Source organism: Corvus hawaiiensis, chromosome 1 (assembly GCF_020740725.1).
Source record: "Corvus hawaiiensis isolate bCorHaw1 chromosome 1, bCorHaw1.pri.cur, whole genome shotgun sequence".
NCBI lineage: Eukaryota > Metazoa > Chordata > Aves > Passeriformes > Corvidae > Corvus > Corvus hawaiiensis.
This window is the reverse complement of record NC_063213.1, coordinates 30,338,890-30,365,049: the sequence shown is the minus strand read 5'-3', so window position 1 is coordinate 30,365,049 and position 26,160 is coordinate 30,338,890. Positions and strand designations below refer to the sequence as shown.

Below are 26,160 nucleotides of genomic sequence, written 5' to 3'. Positions count from 1 at the left end.
GTTTCTTGGATACGGATGGATTTGTTGCCAAGACACAAAACTGGTGGTTCAGAGAGCTAAGAACAGCCTGAGGCTTTTTGAGGTTACAGGTGTTGAGTGCTAACACAGGCAACGTCCCGGGAGTGTCTGATTCCGTCTGAAATGGGCGTTTGGTACCAATGGCCCTTCTGGAAGAACGGCCATTGTTACTCAGCAGTCCTGTTCCAGGAGTCCAACAAGCAGCATCCTCAGGAGCTCTGAATGGATTGAAATTTTGTTTAAATGCAATAGCGTCTGAGAGACCACTTACTTAGAGATTAATTTAATTTTTTTGGGCTCAGTGAGAAAAAACATATCAAGTGTCCTGTTAGCATAACAAAGCTCCATTTATGGCATATCAGCTTCTGTATTTGCAGCGCACGTAGCCTTTCCTCTGACATGTGATGTCCTTGGCTTGCAGATCTGTGAGGCCCCGTTTAACAATCTACGTGTGCCAGGAGCCCTTACAGAGCTTACAACTGGAACGACAGGACGCGGGCGGCGGAGACAGCAACGGTGCAATATACGGTACGGCGCGGCACGCGGGGCTTACAGCAGGCCGCGCCTGGGGCTTGCAGCAGGAAAACGGGAGAAGCAGCAAGGGGAAAGTGAGACTGAAGAGGCTGAGGTGCTGTTTCTGGTGTACAAAGAAATCATGGGAAGTTGTGTCACAGAGGTATCACTGCTTTAACAGCACAGAGCAAACAAAACCTGAAACCTCTCAAGGTTAAATCATTGAGCATTTTCAGTCTTTTGATTAACTAGGTACATGGTAGTGAATTGAGGAGCTCTGGAGTCAGCTGTGCATGTTGTTACAAGGTATCAACCATATAAATGTAGGTACATGTAAAAGCTACATGCAAATAAAACAATTTTTTTCCCATTTTCTGCTATATTTTGCTGTCATTTTCTGTGCAACTGAACTAAAACTGTAGAGCCTGGACAAGGAAAAATAGCCAAGTAGTGAATGGGCTCCTTGTTTTAGTATTTTCCTGACAGCTGTTGATTCAACACAGATGGGAATGTAACTGTTTATTCATAAATTCATGTCACTCTTACAATTAAGAGAATGGATCTATTTGAAATTATTATTTTCTTGCTCTTGGCTTTGAGAGCTCTCTCCCCAGCCAAAATGTGTACAGGCTACTGCAGTAGTGCTTGTGGATTTTCCGTGCAAGAATTGAGGTGGAGGAGGATCTGTAAATAAATACTGCTGCTGTCAAATACATGTTTTCCCTCAGGATATCTTCAGCCAGAACAATGTGCAAACATGGAGCTGCCGAGGGCTTCTAGCACTGTTAAATAGAGCTATAGAACTGTAAATACAGCACCAAACTGAACAGCTGCTTTGTCTTACTGTTCTGTTTGCTGTGTTGCATTCAACTCTGAGGTGATCTGTAGAAAGTTTATTCAGACAGTTGCAAAAGGCTTTATTTACCAAAAAATCCAAAATCTACATCTGCATTTAAAGCAACAGCTTAGGCATATAAGCGGGCTTGTAAGTATTACCTGATTCTTTTAAGACTGCACAAGATTACTTCCAAAACCATCTTTAGGTGACTCTCTAAAGATCCATTTTTAAGTCTGTTTGACATGACTGTGCCTTTTTGTGCAGGATACAGGAAAAAATGTGGAAGTTGCCTTCAGCCTCAGAGCATATAGAAGCCTCCCCCTTGTCAGAGTTGTGCTTTTAGTGAGAACAGGGAGAGAGTAAACTAAACATTTTAGCTTTCAAAAATTTTTGAAAGCCTGGAGCATAAGCAAATTCAGATTTGTTCATACAGGTATTGTTACCCACTAGTACCATGCTTACATAAATTATTTTTTCTTGTAGTTTATCATGCAATCTACTTAGAGGAGATGGCAGCCTCAGAAGTCACACGCAAGCTTGCTTTGGCATTTAATATTCCTTTGCATCAGATCAACCAAGTTTACAGACAGGGTCCCACAGGCATCCACATTCTTGTTAGTGATCAGGTAATTGAAATTTTATTTTCTTGGCATTTTATTTATGACTTGGAGTGGAGGGTTTTCTTATGTTTGCTTATTTATTACTGTTTTTTCTGTTTGATAATGCAACCCTAGTATTTTCTGGCATTTAGAGTTTTTTTTCCTTTACAATAAAATGAGCAGAAGAATTCTTTAAATATGACTCTTCCTCTGCCTGACTAAACTGAAACTATGAGAAGACAGAAGCAGCAGGTTTATATAACTCTGAGATGCTGCAGTAATTATTTAGTAAGTATTTATTTTGAGCACCCCCAAAGGCAGGGGGCATTTAAACACTGTTGAACTCTACTTATTTGAGTGTCTGCTCCACAGAGTTCCAAAAACACAGCCAGTAGTAATAGGCTCCCAACTGGTTGTCACAAGAGTAAAAAGCAGTACTTTGATAGTAATGGTTTTTAATTTAGTATAAGCCTGTCACTTGCTGAACAAAACTAAAAATACACAATTGCTCACAAAAGGCTGTGTTTAATATCAGGGTTGTTGAGGTTGTTACTGTTTTGTGTTTTGTATTGGTCATACTCCAGAGGGTTTTGAAACTTTTTTTTTTGTAGATGGTTCAAAACTTTCAAGATGAGAGTTGTTTCTTATTCACCACAATAAAAGGTACGTTGACTTTTCTGACAGTTTAAAATTTAATTGCTTACTCCAGCAAGGAGCCTTTTTTAAAAATAATGAAAGATCTGCTTACACAGTGGCAGAAAATATCCCAGAGTTCTTCCTCTCCTAGCAGATTTCAGCCTCTGTGTAGCATCTCAGGCTCTTCTCCAAGCTTTCAGTTCAGAACTGTTGCAGGATTCAGTAGCAAACCTTACGCAAAATTCAGTCAGCCATCACTGGACAGTGACGCTGCTAATAATTGTTGAGAATGGTGACGTTTCAAAATAGGTTAAAAAAAAAAAAATTAAAAATCCTGGCAGTGTAGCACCTCTGAAGTTCAGACACTGCATCTGAGCTGCGTCCTGAGAGTCAGCAGAACTGAGCATAACATTCTGTTCTTTCTCTGCTAGTCAGTGGTCACCTTCAGTAGGCTGTTGTTGAATCCCACTCTTCTTTAGAAGTCCAATTTATTTCTGGTACAAGGTGCCAGCATTGGCTCTAATCAGTGGACAAGTTTAACTCTGTGCAAACTTTACCTACAGAAACTGTCCCAACTTCGAAGATCCAGTTACAAATCATTAATCATAACATTTTTGTTTAGCACAAGTAGGAAACTTCTAAAAGCTGTTTTTGTTGTGGATGAGTTTATTTTCAAAACTAAGTCTATCCTTGGGTGTTTTGGTGCATTGGCTTGTATTTCTGTGATTCTGGTCAAGAAAGACAGACTGACATTTCCTTCTTTTTTCAGCTGAAAATGGAGAAGGCTTCCATATAATTCTGAAGTGACATCACACACTTGCTAGACTGATACTCCAATGCAGAATGAAGTCCTGCCTAAAGATTATGAAGATCGTCCAAAACCTTAGGATCTAACTTCACTGTATAAGATGTTTCATATTGAAAACACAAAATGACCTTTCTAATGAGCTGTTTGATAGGTGAACTTTCTTATCACTGCCATAGCTAAGTGTCCTCATGAGAGGTATAATGCCATGACAGCTTCTGTACAGGCATGGAAGACAATGTAAGCAAAGGTGCTTGCCCTTCACTGAAATAAGGCAAACTATGGCCAGTAGATACAGTTTATAGAAGTGAAGCAGTGCTGCTTTTCTATTATCTGTATCCAGTTGGAGATGAATGTAAACTTATTTTGGGGCATTTACCTTTCTGTGCCAGTTTGTCTATTACGTGCTTGTACCTTATGCTGGTTTTATTTTTTGATGTTAGCAGAGCACATGCTAATCTGTGTGGAGATGAGTAGTTAAGGTGATAGTGATCAGGTTGTCAGGTCTTTGAGAGTAAAGCTGTCAAAACAGCTTCCCGTGTAAATTGTGTATAAGAGTGTATGTAAGAAGTGTAAATGCCAGAACAGGGCTCTTAAGAAGCCCTAGACAGATGCAATATATGCATGCAGCAAACTGCATTATCAATAGTACCTTACTGGAGGGATTAATATAAATCCTATGGGGTACCAAGTAATTGTGTTTTGCTTTAATGAATTTAATGGAAAAAATTGCCTATGCATCCTTTATGTTTAGTTTCCTAGGTTCTCTGCGGAGCACTGCTGCAGTTTAACTCTTTGCTTGTAAAATTGTGGGTTTAAAAATACTGGCAGTGAGGAGTGGGGTTTTCAGTGGAATTATGCTGATGAGGGAAGATGACCCACTGGCACCACAGGGCTGTCATAGCTTTCAGCAGCATCGAATAAATTGCTTGAGAAACACTAAATACACACCCTGTAAGTCTCCTTGCCAGCACGTGAATGCCCTGCTGGCGTTCCTATTCTGGACAAATCTCTTACCTTTTCTGTTGACCTTCCTGCACACCCCATCCATCCACACTGTACACCTGTTACAGTGCCTCTTCCATATGACCAAATATTTACTTTTCTCTGAAACAGGCAATGTGCTTTCTCAGTATTTTGGATGTGTCTTGCAGAGTCATGGCACAGCATTTCCTAGGGTAACATTAAGTTTCAATTGGTTAGGTACTTAAAAGGGGAGTATTTCCAAAGATATTAGGTGGCAATTTCAGAGCTGTCATCCTGTGCCTTTGGAAAGTTTCACCTTGATCTCTGGATTAAAAGCTTGGGAATAGTTTGCTTTTTATGCTGCGGTGTTCCATGTAAACCAATACTACAGCATGTAAAAAAGCAACTTTGATTTTTTTCATTTCCCCTTTCATAACTGGCTCAAGTGCTTATCAGAAAAGCTTCTGAAAGCTGTAGCATTTTGAAAATTTAAATTCATCAAACCTAGTTTTTTTCCTGTTTTTGTTTTTTTCTGCACTGAAAGTAAAATTTTATGTACTTAAACATTTCTGCCTATAAGTTGTTCATCTTTGGGTATTGTCTGGTCCTAGTATTTCCCTCAACTGACACTTGTGTCTTTTTAGCTCACACCATATTCAAATCCAAATGTTTTATAAAAGTGGAAAAATCCTTGATTGGAAAGTATCCAAATACCTAATTTTAAAGAATATTGAAAGTTGTACAGTAGTTTGTCCAGCTCACTTGAAATTGGAATTAAATTATGGCACCAGCAAATGGCTTTTGTTTTTTAGTAAGATGTACACATTTCAATTTAAGTATAATAAATGTTTTTCAATAATTTTGTAAATGTGCTTTTCTTTTTGTTTACTTCTTTTTTTCCCACACCCGCATTAGAGACAGTCCATTGTTAAGATTCAGATTAATTGCAAGACCTGTCCTAGCAAGCATGGTAGGTCAAGGTAAGGGAGTGAAGTAAACCAGCCCTGTTTATTCACATGGATCTTCTGCTTCTAGTAGAAATCTTGCTTAGATTTGAAATAATTCCAACAAATTCAAGTTTGACATCAGCTGATTGTTTATTTAAGTGTCCTATATCAGAGTAGGTTCCATTTGTTTTTGTACATCTTCAATGCAATAGACTTACAAGGTTCATTATGTTCTTAGAAAACACATCTTGACATATTGGTACTAATGACTGCCCTGGTACAGTTGAGAATAAAATCTGGTTAAAACTCTCATTACACCAGCAGTGTCTCAATGGAACTCTAAGTATGATTGTAACAGCACTCCACTACTGTGCAAAAGAAGCCCAGGATGGCTTACTTTGTAGTACTAAAGAAATTCATGTACTGTAGTCCAAGCTGTAATTTAACCCCAAAGCTGAGATCTTCATTTACTGTCCCCATCCTCTGTGTGTCATCAACATAACCCAGCCATTGCTGGCTGTTGAAGTTCATGTTCACACTCACTCCTTTTTAGAAGTGTTTAAAATTTGCAGGGGGGCAATGGCAGTACTATCCAGTAGTAGCTTTTCCAACTGCTTTTTAATTTTCGGTAAACACAGGCCCTGAACTCTTCAAACACACACACACAATCAAACTTACACAAAAAAAGCTTTCTGAACTGTCAAGTAGTTTCTCTCAGATAATTAAATTGCTTAATATAAAAAAGTTTATCTAATTGTCTAGCACTGAAAAACTAAGGATGAAAGCATGGCCTTAAGAGTTGATACACAGATTTTTATCATTATTATCATTCAGAAGTTGACAGCTTCTTAATCAAATGTGAAGAGTTTGGCTTTCTACATTTGAAAACCACAGGTTTGGTTTGGTTCAACTGCTTACAGACTGATGAGCCCATATGCTTGTTGCTAAAATGGGTGGGATGAACTGAATTCCTTGCTCCATCCTTTTTCTGTAGCTGAACCTGTTTTCCATTCATCTGTAGAAAAGCACGTGTGCTACACCCCTCTTCCTGGAAGTGCTGCATCCTTTCCTTGCACCCCGCGGAGGTCCTGGAGGACACGGGGATGGCGTTACCGAGAGCACCATGGATGGTTGTGGCAGCAGGTACAGTAGAGTGCACAGGCTCTACCACAGTTCAAGGCCAATGGCATCGGGCAGAACGTGTCGGTGACGGGCAACCTTTATACGAGCAGAGTTCAACTGAACCAAGTACAAAAACTTGAGAAGTATTTCTAGTCCTATGGGTATCTTGAGGTACTACCTTACCTTTTGACATTACCTATTATGTCCTGTTACATAATTAAATACGAAGCTGAATCATGAAAAAGAACAAGCTGCTGTTTCACTGTAAGAGCTTATGATTACTTTGCATTTTTTGGTCAACATCTGCTAAAGCTGATTTGTCCTTAAACCTGATATTTGATCTGTGGTGTATATTACAGAACAGCAGGCTCAGTTCTTTGGCGTGGCAGCCTCGAGCCCCATGTTACATCAGAACTTCACACCAAGTAGTGCTGACAAATGCAATTTAACTTCCAAGTTTCGTGAACTTCCACCAAGAAGCTGCTACGCTGCAATGCCCACACATTTGACACGGTACTGCAGTTCTCATGCCAACAGAAGGAAGGAGTTACTAATACAAACCACAGCATCACCAACTTAATCCACAGCTGCACATTACGTTAGGATTTTTACCTGGAAAAAAAAAAGCGCTTTTCTTGTCACAAAACTGGATGACCAAACACCACCATTAGGACTTGTCAGGAAACTGACTCCTTCTGCTGACTTGCCATCCCATTCTTCAACAACAACATTTTCTGTGTGGCTGCACTCACTGTCAAAGGATAACACAGCATCTGCAGAGGCGCTGTCCGCTCCCTCCGACCGATGGAGGGGGAGTTACTGGAGCAAAGTAAGCATGAACTTTCACGTGAGGTAGATGAGCCTGTGGGTGAAAAGGCTGCATTATAATGGGAGAGGAAGAACAGAATTGAAAAGAGAAGCAGCACACCTCAACTGTTGTGCCAACAAGTGCTCTCTCGTTAAGGTTAGTTAGCTGTAAAGAAAGCATCTATAGAGTGAATACCAGCCAAGCTGTCTTCTCACATGTAATTCCTCTTGACCCATCCACCTATGGCACACCAACTTGCACAGGGCTCCCCCTGGTTTCCCAACAAAGCACTGATGAGCCCAGACAGCTCCACATCAGGAGAGGCACATATTTTGCTGCAGGGGCAAGAGGGATGGACCCTGGCTGCTGAAGGACAACTTGTTCGTACCTTGTCTCCCATACTCCCCTCTGCTGCTCTCATCCTGGAAAGCAGCATGAAATAGAATTGTGCTTCTGCCCTCAATTTGAGTCACTATTAGGGATGAGCTTTCCAGCTGCAAAAGTGTTTGGACACAAACTTGGGATACGAAGCTGCAGACAAGTTTCACTTCAAGGCTAAAACGCTGCCCCCGCAATGCAGGTGGTCCCTGACCTCATGGGTGAGATATGCAGGGAAAAGGTTTGGGGCTGGATTCCAGGGCCTGAGGGCCCTACAGCCCATCAATGGAAATATCCATGCAGATGTTTGACTACTGGCTCTGTGTATTAACATGTATTTTAGGATATATATAGATAGATAGATAGATATATAACATGTATTTAGGATAAAGCATGCCACTATACCAAAGCAGAAGATAAGAGCTCATCATTCCAATAGCAAAATGTCATGAGTCAGAACTGAAAATTATTGCTGCTCATATAGGGAAATTACACACATGGGGACCTAACAGAAGGATAGTCAGACTGTTTATCCAGCCTTCCTTGCCTGGGACCTGTAGGACTCCTACAATCTTAAGCAGAAGCAACAGCTCTGGCATTTCCATGGGAACAAGCCAGGAAACACATACTCTGATCCGTTTGATTCCAGCTCGTGTGACTTGCTGGCAGTCGTACAGCTCAATTCTCTCCAGGTTGTGGCAGTTCTCCAGGTGTTCCAGAGTCACGTCCGTGATGAGGAGACAGTTATCGAGTTCCAGCACCTGCAGCCTCTCATGCCCACACGTGCTGTTGCTCAGGTGAAGAATCCCATCATCAGTGATCAGTTCACAGTGAGATAAGCTCTAAAACAGAAAGGCAAACAATTAACAACATCCCTCAGTCCTAAGTGACTTGAGCCTCTGGACATCAGAAGTCCTCTTCAACCTCCTTCACTCCAGTGGTTAACTACAAATAATATACAGCTGAAATCCAGAAGAGTAAAAAAAGAAACTGCTTTACTTAACAAAACTGCTGTACTTGCTTTTAAACTTTGCTTCAAAACAAGTTGAGTCCCAAAACACATCACTGGCAGAACTCCTCAGGCCCCTTTGCTCTCTATGAATGTGAGTATTCTTTTCCCATTGTCCCACAGTGCAAACATCCAGAAACAACTTTAAAGGATGATTGAGAACATATGGGAATAGATGAGTATCTACTCAGGGGTTACTGTTTCACAGCTGCTATGTTCTCAGACATACACCAGGACCAAGCCTGTGCAAGTCCGCACAGATAAAGAACAATCACAATGGACTGATTTGCCAAATAATGATTTCAAAAAATACAAGCCATGAGCACTTGGCACCTCAGGCTGTACAGACAAGGAGCAATAAACATCTTGTACAGCTGCAGGAGCAGTCTTCTGCAACAGTCAGCATAATAAACCAAAAAAATCTCCTCCTCTTCAGCATATTTTTTTACTCCCTTGAATTTCAAGAACATGTAAAATGATGCTGCCTCTCAGGCAGTGGCACCACATAGAGCACTCCCCTCATTTCTTTAGGGAATTCATGACTTTTGGAGAAGCACGGATGATGACAACAACAGGAAACAGACATTCCTCAGAGGCGGCTTGAGAAACCACTCTCTCTCACCACTGAAATGAATGCTCTCAAAGTCTTCCCCAGTGAAATGTGCAGCATCTGTGAACTCTACTCCCCTTGCCCTGGGCTCTGAGCTAGCGCCTCGCTTTATTCTCAGCCCTGTGTTTTGCCTTTACTTGTACCTAACAGTGCCTGGTTCTGAAGTAGCATTTCCTTGCCCTAGGTTGTTTTTTTCAGACAGCAACTGATGAAGAAACACTTGCAGCAGTCCAAAAGCACTTTTTAACTCAGAGCAAGCAAACAATAGTGCTCAAAAGGACCTCCTGCCAATCCCCTGACTAACATGTAACCTTGCCCCTCTCTGGGTACAACTCATCTTTTCATTCCAGCCTGACAGGGCAGCCTGGGGACTACCAATCTTACTTCACCTCAGCTACATCACAAGCATTTCCTGCCTGCTACCAGACACACGGGGTCTGTCCTGCTCTTTAAAACAATTTGTCCTCAGCTTTTTTCTCCTTTGCTATACAGGATGAACAGGGAACCAGAGAAAGGCTGGGAGACAGGTCTGCACCTCCTCTGGAGTCTGACAGGAAGCTACCTTGGCAGCTTCCCTTCAGCTCCAGCTGGTCCGATTTTACACACCAAGCGTGAGCAGCCAGCAGGGACTCCAAGAAACACCACAACGAGTGCAAACTGTCTCCAAAAGACAAAAGAAATGAAGTGCTTGCCCCTACCAACAGTGTTTTAACTCCTAACACCCATTCTGGCAGTCTCTCAAGTCTTCAAACACATCAGCTCTCTCCTGTACCTCCTTTCTCTATGTACGTGCTCTGAGCGCTTGGTTTGGCTCAGAGCCTGGGAACAATCAGCAGCTGCAGGGTTAACCAACATTCATAACAGACCTGCTGTTCCAAGGAAGGACAGGAGGTTCTGTGAAGCTGTTGGCTAATTAGGAGTATTCCACCCCAGGAAGTAAGCAGCTTATAAAATCAGCTTTCCTGGGACGCGGTATTTGGTGCTGCAAGGACAATACAGGATGTACAGCTGAGTTCGTAGAACTTTGTAGAACAAATATGCCAAATTATACTCACTTCATATTAAACCACAGGATTTTTCTGACTTCATAAGCCTTCTAAAAATCATTAATAATAAGGAATTTTACTAACACAATTGCTTGAAATCTTGAGAACAAAGAGATATGGTCAAATTATTATTTTTTTGTTAACACATACTTAATGCTGTGTATAAATCAAGCACGGCAAGACATACTATGAGAACTTCACATGCTGTGAAGAATTCACTCGCCTTCTCATCTTCAGGACCACCATGAATATTTCACAGTTTCTCTACTAATTTAAATGTACAATTAAATACTTTAACCAGAAATTACTTCTTAAGTACATTAGGCAATAAAGCCCTTGAATACTCTGATACTGAGGAAGATTTGCCTATTTCCAGCATCTACTGAGTCTCCAAACACAACAAAAGCAAATTCAAAGTTGATCTCTGCAACTCCAAAATGTTTGTTCTAACTGCAAATACACTAAAGCACAGTGCACAGGAGTTTACAGGACACTGGAAGCACCAAGATTAGTTCATGCAGTGTATTTGGCACCTGCCAGTCTTGTCATGTCTTTTCCTGTAATTCTCAGCCATTGCTGTTCACACACAATCTCTGAGTATGTATCCTTCCCACCCATAGGTTATATTTAAAGATATATATATATATACCAAAGAAATCAAGTTTCCTGGTTTCCTTAGAAAAGCCGTGATGTTTTACCAATGTCACACTCCCTGTCTGTGGGCAAACACACAAGGGCCAGCAAACAGGAGCAGACTCAGAAAAAATATGCTTTGGCATTATGATGTTTTGTGGTATCTCTGTTGAAGCACTGACAGAACTGGTACAAAAGATCTCGTGCAAGAACTGGTTGCAACTGGAATTACAATACAAAAACATATCCCATATAAATGGCTCCACATCTCCTGACAACTCATTTGGTTTATCATCAAGAATGATGGTTCAGAAGTTAAGCTGGACAGTTGATAAGGAAAAATAAAAAAATAACAATAAAAAATAGTGACCAAGCTCCTTTGAAAAGCCATCTTTCCTCATGCTGCTACCTTAGTAACGCTGAGTAACACTAATCATAACACAATTTAATTAAGGAAGCAGAACACCTTCCTTTAATCCCATCTAAGAACAGATTATAAAGATACTTGTTCTCTCACATAGATTTAAGTAGTTATAACAAATCTACACTAAAGGACAACTGGCCTGAAATACAGGAGCTCCTACTGTAAGAACAATCCAGTAATTTTCAAGTATCTTGACTGAAGAACAGACAAATTTATGTTACCTCAAATTGGTTTTGATGATCTGAAAGATCTAAGCCACCACTCCCTAGAAAACAGTTCTTTGAAATCCAGTAAACAGAGTACCCCACTCAATCCTCTCCAATTATGTTTAAAAGTCAAATCCAAGGAAACCTTCCATAATTTATTATGTAAATGTAGTTCTTGGAAAAAAGTACTTGCATGCAAAACTGCTTACAGAGTGATTATATTTGTCTTCTCTAGGTGGTTTTGTTTATTCAATATTTGATGTGAAGTGCCAGACCCCCTAAGAAAACCATTACTGAACACTTCACAGTATCCATAAAGGATCTAAGTGCTTTAAGTTGAATCAAATATGTAAGGAATCAAATAGGAAGGATGTTAACCATAAAATGAAAGATTTCTGGTTATTACTCACTGATTTGGTAACATTTTTTTAATCACACAATGCATGTAAATATTTCAGGAGTAATGTGCTGCTTTGAGAATACTTATGAAACTTGCACATGTTTTGACAGTATCACTGTACATCAGGAATGATTTCTAGACAAAGACTGAACAGCCTGGGCTTGTACTGCAGGAGCAGTCTGTGTGTGTGCTTTGGGGGCAGTATCACAGGCTACAGACCAGGAGTTACACTTACCAGTGCTTGCAGCTTAGGACAGTGTATGGAAAGTTGGATCAATGTGCTGTCAGTTATCTGGGAATAAAAGAAACCAGACGTAAGCCATAAGCAACAGATAGCAGAAGAGGCAACCCTCCAAAAAGGTATCTCCTTCTCTACCAGATGAGGGTTCTGTTATTTCTGGAGAACAACCTATCACCTGTTACTTTCCAAGTATTTCCCTGTATAGAATTTCCCAATAATTATTTTATTTCCTACCATAAACACAACACTATTTATAAAAACCAAAGAACATCTAGATGAAGGTGTTAATGTGTTGCATCCTTACACTGCACATTCAATATTCCTTTTCATATTAAATCTCACCAAAACACACTCTTCCAAGTCCATCTTCTCCAGCTCATGGCAATTCTACAATAAACAAAACATGGACAGATAAACAAAAAAATTAAATAAAACAACATCGAGACATAAAATCATGCACGGGGCTAATAATATGGGATAGCACAGCTTGCAAGGGGAAACTGTGATATAAATCCCTTCAAATATTTGATCACCATCAAAAGACAAAAAAAAGTGTTAAAAGAAAAAACAGATAAATTAACAAGCCAATACCCCACCTTCCTCTCAAATGTCGACATTTTAGCCTTTCTCTTACTAGGTGAAATGTCTCTCTCTTGCCCTGTAAGGTTTGAACAGGACATACCAGTGCTCAGCACCCCTGCTTCCCTTCCCCCCTCACTCCAAACGGGATTTACACCCCATGCACTAAAGCCAATTCCGCGTTTATCAGCCTGCACCAAACTCATCTGGAATACACTTAAGCCCATGGCACATCTCTCTTCGTTGTCATACATTAGAAAGAAGCCTTAAAACCAAATTGCTTTGCCAATAAATGCTGAAAATACCAAAATAGGGTCTACTTTAAGGATGGGAGAAAGCTGCATGTCACACCTACACAAGCAATTTTCTCAACATTCTGAGAGACCCCCAGCAAGCTTTCAGAAGTGCTTTCAACATCTAATCATGACTAATTTCAAGGAAAGGACGTAACCTTGTGGCCTTGCACCAGACCACATAGTGCCACAGCTTGGCTCAATTCCCAATCCATTTTTTCCAGGAATAGGAAAAAAAGTGTAACTTGCAGCCCCCAAGAGCAGGGTTGAGGTGACCACCAAGAGCCTGAAGCTGTAGTGCTGAACAGTTAGAAAACCACTCTGTTTAACTGCTGTGGCTACAAAAAAAAACCCCTTTTTATTCACATTGAATACCAGCAGCATAAATGAATCCCATTTACAGAGTATAATTTTTGTGTTCGAATTTCCCAACCAGCAATTCACAAGTCTAACACAAAGCATTTGACACCACCAATATTCTTATTTACAGCAGGAACCAGGGCACTAGTGCTTATAGTCTATTATGTATAATGTAAGTGTTCTGTAATTTAAAGTTATCCTCAGAACAATCTATTATATGCTGATTTTTTGGATGTAAATATCACAAGGGAGTGTGTCATCAATGTAAGGGAAATTTGGCTAGAATGCATAATACAAGTTTAGAATTATGTTAAGCATAATAAATTCAATTGAAACAAACTGAAAAAGAGGAAAAAAATGACAAATTCAATGATAGATGGCAAATTAGATCAAGTTGCAGATCTAAGTATAATCCAGACATAAAATAGCTTTTTAGTCCCCTCCTCCACTGGCTTCTTTCTACTTTAATTTTCCTCTTCTCATATTGCTTCCCAGCAGGACTACGTCAACTCACAGCTGCTCAGCAGCAATGAAACAGGGCGAGCTGTAACCTTCTGAAATGACCCTTACCCGTGCTAGAAGGGTAAACCCAGCATCTGTAAGATGTGAACATCTTGCAGCTTCCAAAATCCTAGAAAAGTTTAAAATGTTAAAGAAAATATTGAGAAAAGCAAGTGTATTTGAGATATAAATCTGTCTTCTGCAACTTAGAAGTTGTCAATAGCAAATGTGTATATATATATATATATATACACATACACACCCACCCCTATTTTTCACAGTGATTTGAAATTAAAAAGCAGACTTTTAATCCAGTTTATCAGAAGATTCTGACAGTCACAGAACATTTAGTGGAAAAAAATTACACACAATTAGAGGCATTTTAACCTCTTGTTTCAGTAAAAGCATAATGACCAAGTTTTCTCATGTGTTATCTGAGGCAAGATATGGGAAAATAAACCCTGAGTTAAGGAAAATGCAGATGAAGCCTGCATCTAAAACCTGTTATCTAAACAAAGGCTGCTGGGAAGCCATAAAACTGAGAAAGTACTTATCAGAAATCCCCTCAGAGCCTCTGCATGAAGCACAGTGAAGCAACTTACCAGAAAGCAAGGAGCTTAAAATCTCCAATCCCACAGTAAAACCAATAAACTATACCAATACAACCTTAAAGAAAATACAGTGTTTTGGAAAGATAACTGGGAAGCAATACTGACAAAAAAACTCCCCAAGAGGTCAAGTGCCCCCAACAGCACCACTAGTATGCCCAACAGGCCTCCATCCCACTAATGTTTTGTTGTCTTTGTTTTCTTTGTCCTTTTTTTAATGGACAATTTCCTTTGCAGGTGGAGTGAGTATCAAGATGAATAAGACGAAACCACAGCGCCATGGGATGAGCAGCACAAACTAAGTGCAACTTACCACAGCAAACACTGCTGCTATACTGGGGCTGTGGGGAGGAGGCAGGGAAAGAGGCACAAAAGAACTTTTTGTGGCAATATTGAGAGGCCTCCAGATCCTTCCATTGCTTTAGGAGGTCATTAGAACACTCCCTCTCTAGAGAGAAAGTGCAAAGGGAAAAGCCACACTGGGTGCATGAGCAGATTAAAACCCCACCAAAGTACAGGATGTGGGGCTCTGACTATGACTTTGCTGGATCAGCCTCTTCCAAGCAAAAAGCAAGAGGGCAGCCAAGTTTAGAGCTGAGCAGCCCCACAGGCTTGAAAAACCACTTTCAGAGTTACAGTCTTCAACAACGTTCAGAAGTATGAGAGAAACTTAAGCCAAGTATTAGACAGGCACCTCCTCCCAAATGGATGGTTCTAATGCCTCTGGACTTTCTTCAGACTCATGTTCAAGAATTCTGTGCCCTTCCATCAAGGGCAGTTTGCAGTCTATCATAAAATACTCTCAGCTACTCTGAAAATTGCCTATGATACCAAATAGGAAGGGGAAAAACGCCACCAGAAAAAAACCCCATCTTTCAGGTCACATTTGTTATCCTTCTACCTCCTTTCATTGATTAGTTGCTACAAATCCCATCTCATTACATGGCTGACTTTAAAGAGGGGTGGAGAGGGAATGACATCTGCAACATCCAGAATAGTGAGGATGCTACTTACTGCATACCCAGTAGAAAAGAATAGTATAGAAACAGAGGAACAAGAAACCAGAAGATTAGCACCTCTAGTTTTCCTGAAATTGGGTGTGCAGACAGTCAGGACATGAGAATGGGGAGTGAGCTGTATACACACCTGCTACATCAATCAGGCCCCAGTATGAAAAAACAGGTGGGAAGGCACTGGGCAGCATGGAAATAATGAGCAAAGTTCTAATTTTTGCTTTTGTTTTAGTGACTGTGCTTAAATACAGAGGGCTCTTCTTTTTTCCTCTTACAGCTGACATGAATTTCTCACCCAGTGATTTGTGGAAAAGTACCTAACATGGGAGCTAATCAGGCAAAATGACATCCAAAGCAGATTATCCACTCTTATGAAGAAATTTTCTATGAGGCAGACTCAGAGTTGCATTCATTGCCTACAGCTGCCTTTTGGGCACACCTGGAATGTCTCTGCACTCAACACCTCCCTACTTCTGTGGAATTAGCAGCTGGTGGGGCTAAAAGGAACATGATCCTAACTTCCACAGCCCCACCCAGACAAAGACATTCATGGTTCACAGGCGCTTTCTTGACAAGCCTTGCCAAAATACCTACCGGTATTTTTGCATTAAAAAGTGCTAATAAAGAAAAAAAAAGAGAAGGTGCCAAGCACCTGAAAGAGTAAATGTAAAGATGGATGACAAGACACCCCTATGTTGATGTGAGATAAGAAATACAGCTGAAGGGTCTGCTGAAAGCTTGACCTAAGTTTTTGTTCGAGGACATATTTGTGACTGGTAACAGCTGCATCATGGAAATGCAGCAGTATCATGGAAATGCAGCAGTATCATGGAAAGCAGCATAGATCCTGAAGTGAGAGTAGCACAGCACAGAAAATACTCCAATATTTCCTAACAGAGCCAGCAAGTCCAACAGAGGCAGCAGAGTTTTCTTTCACACTCAACACTGAAATATTCAGAAGGTACAAAACAAATGTGGAATTACATTTCCCTTTGATTTCCAAGATAATTTTTTCCAAGACAATTTCAAGTACTTTCCATCCATGATCCCAAAAGTCTAGATGCAACCAGCTGTATCCTCTGTCCTTCCAACACACAGTAATCCTCAGCAGCAATCACTGCAGAGGGTCGTTTTCTTTCCTTATGCTGTTCCTCATTACAGGAGGAGAGTGGCGGACGCCTTCCCCCTCGTGGCACAGACAGGGCTGACAGTTCACCTACCAAGGCTAAAACAATTCCTGCTGCACTTGTACTGCCCTTGGAAAGAACTGCACAACTAACAGCAATTTAGACCTCCTTTTATTTCCCATCTGAGATGTTAATCGAGAAAATGAGAGAAATGGTGGCAAAAGACCAGCACAGCTTTCTAGGGAAAACCTCTAAGTGTGTCGGAAGACTCCTAAGCCCCTAATAAATATGAACAGTGGCACAAAGGGGACTGTCAGCCTGGAATTGTCTTAAGAACAGGTTTTCTACAGTCACAAAAGCTCTTTTTCACTCATTCAGCTAAAGGAACACTCTGTGTCAGCATATGGTACACTGGCATTTGAATGCAGCATCCCTTGATTTTTACAGACTACACATTCCTCCACTATCTGTGATTTAAGGATAGCAAGTTCTGACTCCCGCATGTTCCTGTCATAAATGGCAATTTGTCACCCAAAAATCTTATCTTTTTATTTACTTTACATTAAAATTAGAAGAAGTATTATATGTGTGTACAATATGTCTCCACAATCAGGGAGCTGCTGCATAACTGAGCTTTGGTTTTAAAGCCCACCATAACATACATGTTTGTACAAATCACACCAATGTGGAAGTTTATATTATTTTTAACTGCTAAGCCCCTATTGTTCAAAACATCTCTCATAAATATTAGTCCCCAGTGCTTGCAAAGACATGAGCACACTTTATACTAGAGTTTAAGAACACCAGGCAGTACTGCAGAGCATATTAAAAGCACTCTTATAATAAAAATATCTTTAAATATAATAATCAGATATGATGTAGCTATTTTTTTTGTAAGACAGATGACTGCATAAAACTACATCAGAGTACAAACATCACAAGACACAACACAACCACAGATATTTTTACCTTTAAAGAAAAGAATGGGCTTTACATATATTTTTTTTCTTGCTTGTAATTAGTACCTAAAATATTTAGCTAGAAGCAGAGAATTAAAATGCTAGTTCAGCATGTTTTGTCATATATTAACTCTTGTTTTTCCAATATACAGTGAACTACATTAATATGACAGCTACAGAGGACCAGCCCTCAAGTTTATGTACTTCTAACTTAATGTTTTGATTGCAAATGCAGCTCATCTTCAGAAGTTAATTTCTCAGATCAGGCCAGTAAGAACATGACATACAACACACTCATGACATACTCACTTCAGCCTTGGACAGTTTAGACCAAGGGCTGTGAGAGAAGCATCTGTCAGGTTGCTACAGCCTGAAACACAGAGTGACTGCAGTCTATGACATCCTCTACAGATTTTCACAATGCCTTCATCTGAAATTTGCTGCAACACAGAAGAAGGTTGAAGTTACTTCCTTATCAAGTAATCAGCCAAGAACAAAACTCAAGACACTGCTACTGAACTGCCACTGTCACACTGTATATAACCAAGGCAACCCAGATTTTCAAAAAATACAGTTTTTAAACCACATACAATGATAACACTGAAGATAATCAACACTTACAATTCCTACTTAATTATGAATTTTTCTGCAGACCTTAAGTCTACTCTAAGGCAGTCTGAAGCACAGAGTGAGTGAGTGTTGTTTGTTGTTGTCTTCTTCTTTCACTTTGCTTTTGTTCTATAATTTTTCACTTTTTTTTTTGGGAACAGTGCAAAAGAGATTTTAAAGCTCCACAGCAGGAGAGCTAACTACCAAATTTGCACTGGACCAGTAGGACCCAAGGGCAAAATCCTTCACCTTCTGATAATTTTTGAAGCAAGAGTTACAGGGAAAAAATTACACATAATCCATTCTTTACAGAAGGTAAGTGTAAAAGCCAGGTTCGCCCTACCTATACAGCTGTCTTGAGATGAAAGATTTAACTCAAAAGAGGACTTTTCATTTCTCAAAATTGTTTTGTAGTAGATATTCCATAAGGAGTAACTTTAAATTTGGAATATGAATAAACAAATTTTCTCTCTGAAACAGGAACTATAAGAAATAGGCCCATTGCAGCTGCACACAAAATAGCAAGAGGAACTGGATTACTGTGTGTGTGCAAATATGATTTTGTTTACAAATCTTCTATTCTGGAAAAAGCTCTCTCCTCCTCCTCCTAACACTATGAATTTAATTTTTCTTCTGTCTGGAACAAGTTGTTTTACTTCCTGGCTTAATATTACTCTTGCAATAGTAGCAAAGACTAACACTGTATTTTTAATAGAAAATACACAATCCTTGTATAAGCCCCTCACGTGAGTACGCTCATACAACTGTAGCCTATTTCTGATGCTATTACCACAAACATAACCTTTCCTAGATGAAAACAGGATGAGGAATAGTACTAGTTCAGCACAAAGGGAGATTACCTTATGCTCCCCTCCCCTCCCCAGCCCAGCACATTTTAATATCAGAAGTTTAGATTTGCAACTAGTTCAGTCAACTTATTATAGGCAGAAAACTAGAAGTCTCATTTTCTTTTTGGGGATCCAGAAGGATTTGCATAATCTACAAGTAAGAAGATAAGTTTTGGAGTTTTGTCCAAATCAGACAGGTACTTCTGGATTTGACTCTCCAAAACCATGTTACTTTCTGGAACTATTTCATTTCCTTTGAGAAATACTCATGACGCTATTACTGGGAAAAGGGACTGCTTTGAAGGTAAGGACTATGTAAATTTTATGCTGCTGTAAAAAGCCCTCAAGTTATATATGAAAATTCCCCACTCTGAAATTGCTTGTGATTTCAATGCCCATATCCCTGTCAGGAAAGAAAAGTGTTTGAAAAATGCCTGCAAGTCCCCAGTTTCTAAAATCTTTCTCTAAAGATGGGACCTTTCAGATGTGCAGTTTCCAGAGCTAATATAAGTTCACTCCATAGCTGCTGGAGCTGGCCTGGCATTTTACACAGCCCATAAGACACAGTCACTAGAATTACAGTGAGGGCCATATAAAGCACAAGGACACCTGCTGTGTAAAAATCCCTTTGATCATAAGGAGCCTGGATGCTTCTGGAATTGTGCTTCCAAGCCATAGCAAGCAGAACACACCTCCAGTTAAACAAAGCTTTAAAGCACATGTAATTAGGTAGGACACACAGACTAGCAGCTCAAAAAACTCAAAAGAAAAATACTTTCCCTCGGGAGGTTTTTTTTGTTTGTACTACATAACAACAGATACCCTGACCAAGGGAAAGCTCTGGTGCACTTCTATGCCAATGCCACTGTTAAGTGGGAGAGATAGGAACTAATTACCATCAGACATCTTGAGAGCCTTCCATAAAATTAGTCAGAAAAGGCTGGCCTTGATATATGTCATTAGTCTCAGGAAAAACACAACAGAAAAAGAACTTGGGAGAAGGAGGACAGCAAAAGAAAGAGTAAAAGGGGAGGAAATTATGTACTGACTTCATTTATTTGTGGTTGTGATCAAAAGAAGGAACTTCCTTTCCCTGCTGTTATCTTTAACTGCCCAGCTTCAGTTGGCACCTACATTCAGACTGAAAAATTCTCTTTCACTAAACATCTGGATCATGGAATCTCAAGCTTTGTATTTGTATTGTTCTTATTTTCTGCAATTTTAATGTAACTTTTAATTATCCTTAACACTCAAAAATATCCAACACTTTAAAGAAATCTATTAGGTTCAATATCAACAAAAAATGTTCCCATGCCACATTCATTCTGGAATAATCCTGTAAAACAGATCTGAAAGTTTTGCAGGTTTTTATGACACCTTCTAGCAATAAAACTAGAAAACTTCAAAAACAAACAAACAAAAATATAATTTCATTCTTCAAATCTGCATGACTGAAATGCTGAAATTCTAATTTATTTCAATATTTTCTAAGGCTTATTTGCAGGGAAAGAATGACTTAGATATTTAAAACCTAAAACAAGGCCTTTCCCGTTCCTGAAAAGTCACATCAGAAACAACAAAAAAGCAAATATAAACTGGAGCAAAGATAATTTGTGTTCTCTAAGCAGAATTAAAAGTACATGAATGATTCCCAGTTGTTTCATTACTAATGAATGTGTTCTTCCATTAATATTGGAAAGGCATGCCCTTCTGCTACTTAGATGGCTCTGAATCATCTTCAGTTATGATGCCATTACATTTTACTCCCAATTATGTGGCCCAGAACATGACTTCTGCTCAATTAGAAATGTTAGAATTATGAATAGACCAAAATGCTACGCAGCTCATGGAATTTGAATGAATACAGTTAGTTCTTACTCTAGAGTTTACCACAGTTAAAAGACGTAATGAGGGGAAAAAAAATAACCCAACACTTCAAGTCAAAAATCAGCTCGAGAAACAGCCAGCTCATTTAAACCCACTATTCCACACAAAATCCTGTAAACTGCAGAAATGTACTATCTGACTTAAGTAAGTGTGCAGCAGATCAATTCATTAGCATTCAAAAATGATTTCTGATTCTTAGAGAATGTACCTTTGGAAGCTTCAAATACTTACTGTACACGATTGCAAATTCAGGATTACAAGCTCATGACAGTGATTTTGAATGTGTTTCAATGCTTCATCTTCTAACTGTATTCAGTAATTAAATTGGACATAGGAAAAGAAACAAGAAATTAAAAGCACAGAAAAGCAGCCCAAAGAATGTACACATCTTGCAATATTGAACAAAATACTATAACAAAAATGGTATTTTTTAATTCATGGAGATTTCAAAAACCCAAAATAAAATTTTATTCCTAAAGGATCACCCAAGCAATTATGTACCTGTGTGCAACCTCTAAGAAATAGAGCTTTTAGTCCACTACACCCTTTCACCAGTGCTTCAATACCATCCTTCGTAATCTGATCACACCAGGAAAGATTCAAATGTTCCAGATTTCTGCAACCCTCACTGGGAGAATTAAAAAAATACATAAAGTTAAATCCAGCCTTCAAATAGTCATAACAGTGGGAAACCCAAATTAAACACACTGTTAGAAATTAATGATAGCCAGTAGACTGTGCTAGGCCTCCACAGAAAAGTCATGAGAAAAGACCACACACAAACACCATAGTCTACACCCAAGAAGTCCTAGATACAGAATACAGCCAGTGCTGATTCACAATATTAAGGTTCAGCACCAATTTTTAAACTTTATTAAATGCTGAACAGCTCTTTAACCACTTTTCTTTAACACAGAACACGGAATCTTCTTACCTTAAGCCTTTTAAAGAACTGTTCGTGATGGCTACGCAAGATGTCAGATCCAGATGTTTCAGCTTGGAACAGAATCTGCTAAGACTGTAACACGTGCTGCAAAACAGCAGACACACTAAAAATACCTTCAGCTACTTCTTTTTCCAAATTTCCCCATCAATCAAAAAACCCCTTTGACTTACCTGTCAGTGATTTTTGTGCACCCATTCAGATTTAAGTGTTCGATGTTTCTGCAGTTCTGCGCAAAGGTCCTGAAACAGCAAGGAAAAGCTGAATTGATAGAATGTCCCAAGTGCGATGCAGTCACTAGAGCACGCTCTGACCCGCACCTCCTCCCACCTTGGTGGAAAAGCCTGATCTCCAAGCCACAGAGTAATTGCAAAGTGTGCCTCAAATACATCTGTCTCAGTGGTTGCTTTTTCCTTTTCCTACTGCAAGTTTTTGGTCTTAGGCAAGTGTTACCACTTGGGAAAGCTGGTTATTTCTGCCATATGTAAGCCAGAACTTGCTTCAAATACCGTAAAAACTAAAAATTCAAAGGGCATAAACAGAAAGCTTCAAGTGTCACATCAGATAAACATTAGGCTTCTGGGGAGAGATTTTGCACATCTCATTACTGACGCCTTTGCAGGTCTTAATAAGGAGCTTGCTCCCACAGCAAATGGAAAGGGACACACCTGGTACAATACCCAAGTGTGACCTAAGCCTATTGGACTACCAATGGCCAGCCCTGTAGGCTGCAAATTGCTTCTTTATTATTTTAGAAATTAAAAAGCATCAGTGTGCACTACTGGGTATGAACTTTAAGGATGATTGGAGCTATTATACTGCTGAGAGCCTGTATGTATCATTATAATAATTACCCTGAAGAAATACATAAACTTTCTTTTCATCTCTGCAAAGTAATATTTACAGCTGCGTTGCATTTCAGAACACTGTTTTTATGCCCATGTTTCCTTCAACTGCATGGATTTTATTGGCAGGGGGGAAGGAAACACACAAAACCAGTTTTGTCTGGAGGCTTGCCCAGGTTAACTGATCCGACTACACACTCAGCTGGTAACAACTTCTGGCTCTCCAGCGTGGATTGAAAACAATGGAAAAAACCCCAGCAAGCAGTTATACTGGCAAGAGTTTCCACATGAATTCTCAAAACAGCTATTCCAAAATTCATGTACTGGAGGGAGATTTACAATCAAGACACTTGTCAAATCACTTGGAAAGATGTTTCACTCTGGAGGAACAGCAAACTGCGTCTGAGATTAAAGTGTGGGGCATATCCTGACAGACCTGCCACAAACATTCAGTGCTTACATGGCCAATACCTACATCAGTAATTGGCTATTTTACACAAAAGTTGATGTAGAAGAAGGATAAATAGAGAAATTAGTATCACCCACAAAACTAATGGATCTGGAAACAACTCAAGACAAATAGCCCTACAGGAAAAATCACTTTCAGAACAAGTATCTGAAAATTAGCACTGCATGAATTTACTCTAGAGACAAAAGTTAATGAATTGACTTAGATAGTTATAAATTCTAGAAAAAGCTACAGGTCACAGGACACTAGCTTAATGCCCACTGCTTAACAAAATCTTTGTGCTTATATGTGCAACCTGAGAATGGCCACACTACATCAGACTGAACATCATCCAGCCCAGGCTCTGGGGACAGAGGGAGAAAGCATAACTGCAAAAAGCCAGATCCCAAGCCCTCCTCCAAATGTTCCGTGAGCCCTAAAGCACTTATGGTTTAAGGACCCTTCAGCTGGAGGTAGGATCTTTGGGTTTAAACACTCAGAAATATCCAGAGGAACCTGGCTAAACAGTTTGCACTGGAAAAAGCTTATATAGATTCAAACATTCTTCTAGGAACAAACTGCACAGTTCAGTTCATATACTGTGTAAAAGAAGCATCATTGCTCTCTCTAGAGTCTCCCAAGATGTTCTTGTTGCCTGCCTGTTCTTATTTAAACCAAGATGAGAATCCCACGTCTTTCCTGAATTTGTAGGCACTCAGTTGTATCAGTCTTCATCCTTCCTCCTACTGCTAGGGTCACCTCTTGTCCAAACTAGATGACAAACTATAAAACAACCCCTAATCTTGATACTCTTACTATTGTAGGATGCCAGATCATAGACTGAAAACATTTTAACCACTTGAAAATGGAGCAATATCAACATAATCCTAATGGAAGAAAAAGACATGTTCCTGAAAAGCACAGCTTTCATTTCTTAGTTCATTCCTAGAAAATAAGAGAAGCTATCTTTTGATCTCAAGCCAAGGACTCATTTGGCCATTATTAAGGTATTTAGTACTTACCTAAGTATCCCATTTTGGTCATCACTCAGAAATACAAGCAAATGTAACAGTACTCCAATTGCATTTGGTATGGACATCAGGACATAAGTGACGCCTCTGTCAAGGATTTTACTTACTTTAAAGAGGAGTCTCCAACACCAAGACATCCTCTCAGACTAAGCTGTCGCAGGAACCCACCACACCTTTTCGATATATTTTCCACAACACGACCCTTAAACCAAATAAAAGGAAGATTTAGCTGAGCTTTATTCTGACATAATATTCTAACCAAATTAAAAATCCCAGGAGTTAAGACCAGCCCCAGCTGTACCCCATCAGAACTACAACTCTTTGAATTTCTTCTGCTACTTTAAGAAAGAATAGTTAGTTACATGTTGAGAATCTCCCCTCACATTTAAGTGCTATTCAATTAAATCTTTAATTCTCTCTTTCTTCACTCACTCGCACACAGCTCAACTTTTTGTCACAGCAGACCCTGCCTACTAAGACTACTAAAATGATCTTCAAGTTTTGTCAGATGTGTAAGGAACTGCCCCAGAGGTAGAATGGGAGGCTTGGCCACTCCTCAAGAGTCCCAGTCACTCCTACAGCATGCAAGTTTAAATTGCCCACGGAGACCTGAGTACGTCACGACAGACTTCACTAAGTTCCTGTTTTACAGCTCCTGCCATTGGGATGGTTGCAATCAAAAGGTGCCAAACGTCTTGGTGGGAGAAGCAAAAACAGGACTAATACCTAACAGCACTGTGCATTTTTTTCTCTCCCTTTATTTTTTGAATCTAAAAATACCTATAAAATTACAGGTCAGTGGATTTTTTGTTGTCATGTTGTTATATTTTATTGCCCTTCTCTAATACTAATGTCCTGGCCATCACTATGGGAAAATATTTTCTTATCAGAGCCTGTTTCTTGGTCCGTAAGTAACATTGCTTATATTATCGCTCAGAGGAATTTACACCAAAACAAACAAACCGAAAATCATATCTTTTTTAAAGCATTTCAATTAATCAGAATTATTGCTCAGCAAAAGCCAACTACTTTTACTATAAGGATAAATTCTTTCATGAACAAGATACAATGCAAGTTAAATTTACATTGCAGAAAAAAGCAAACCCTAAAAAATTATTCAAAGAAAATGCAAACGAATAGTGAGAAGTTTTCCCAAACCCGTTTATTTCTTTAATCATGTAAAACCTCTCAAGAAGACAACTTTAGTGCATTCAAATGCAGTTAGCTGTTTGAGTAATTTGTCACTCAAAAGCCAGTTTTTCAACCTACCCCAGCTTACAATTGGTTCCACAGACCAAGAAATCCTAAGGTACATTTAAATTCAAGATCACACATCTTTGATAGAAAAGAAACACTTTTCATAGGGTTTCCCCCTCCCCCCACTTGATTCTCTACCATATGAGGTCTCAAATACAGAAAATTTCACAAAACCTGATTTTGCATTATTTGATATTCTCAGATCAAGTACTATCTGAAAAATCTCCAGAAAGTCCAACTGAGCACCAAGTTGTCAAATACAATTAGCAGCTTTTACCTGTCCTAAATCCATAGACAAAAAAATATGCTACTAAAACAGCTAAACAGAGTTCTTGGACACCAAATGTGAAGCTGTAATTTGTTTTAGAGCTAATCTGTGTAATAATTTCTAATTGAACACACTCTTATGAGTAAATTTAAGGGGTTTATATTACAAATGTACTTAAATATAATACACTGAAGTAACTGAATTGCTCCAAACCACAATAGCTTTTTATAGCAAAAGAAGATCATAACTTAATTTCCCTCCTCCTGAATCCCATGCTACAAATATAGCATCTCAGAGGGCAATACCACTAGGTAAAATATATGACAAAAATATTGAAAACTGGAAAATACAATACTGTGTTTCTAAATACCAAAATGATTGCAGA

The 26,160-nt window shown here is 39.3% G+C and overlaps 2 protein-coding genes across 6 annotated transcripts in view; one reads left to right on the top strand and one right to left on the bottom strand.

Annotated features, from left to right (window-relative positions):
• The window catches only part of UBP1 (upstream binding protein 1), a 35,858-nt gene extending 30,615 nt beyond the window's left edge, over positions 1–5,243 (top strand). For all 3 annotated transcript variants that reach the window (XM_048297968.1, XM_048297957.1, XM_048297976.1), the window contains 4 exons: positions 440–546; positions 1,853–1,995; positions 2,580–2,631; positions 3,374–5,243. In XM_048297968.1, the coding sequence (XP_048153925.1) occupies positions 440–546; positions 1,853–1,995; positions 2,580–2,631; positions 3,374–3,411 (340 nt within the window). In that variant the 3' untranslated portion in view covers positions 3,412–5,243. The remainder of the gene's footprint in view (positions 1–439; positions 547–1,852; positions 1,996–2,579; positions 2,632–3,373) is intronic.
• Positions 5,244–5,447: 204 nt separating this feature from the next.
• FBXL2 (F-box and leucine rich repeat protein 2) overlaps positions 5,448–26,160 on the bottom strand; it is a 51,022-nt gene continuing 30,309 nt past the window's right edge. For 2 of the 3 annotated variants that reach the window (XM_048297999.1, XM_048297991.1), the window contains exons 5-15: positions 24,358–24,452; positions 22,100–22,168; positions 21,918–22,013; positions 21,485–21,611; positions 21,215–21,289; positions 17,949–18,079; positions 14,002–14,062; positions 12,542–12,586; positions 12,194–12,250; positions 8,260–8,472; positions 5,448–7,306 (exon numbers count right to left, since the gene is read on the bottom strand). In XM_048297999.1, the coding sequence (XP_048153956.1) occupies positions 7,199–7,306; positions 8,260–8,472; positions 12,194–12,250; positions 12,542–12,586; positions 14,002–14,062; positions 17,949–18,079; positions 21,215–21,289; positions 21,485–21,611; positions 21,918–22,013; positions 22,100–22,168; positions 24,358–24,452 (1,077 nt within the window). In that variant the 3' untranslated portion in view covers positions 5,448–7,198. Of the gene's footprint in view, positions 7,307–8,259; positions 8,473–12,193; positions 12,251–12,541; positions 12,587–14,001; positions 14,063–17,948; positions 18,080–21,214; positions 21,290–21,484; positions 21,612–21,917; positions 22,033–22,099; positions 22,169–24,357; positions 24,453–26,160 lie in introns of those variants that run through there. The other variant, XM_048298008.1, reaches the window with a different exon arrangement.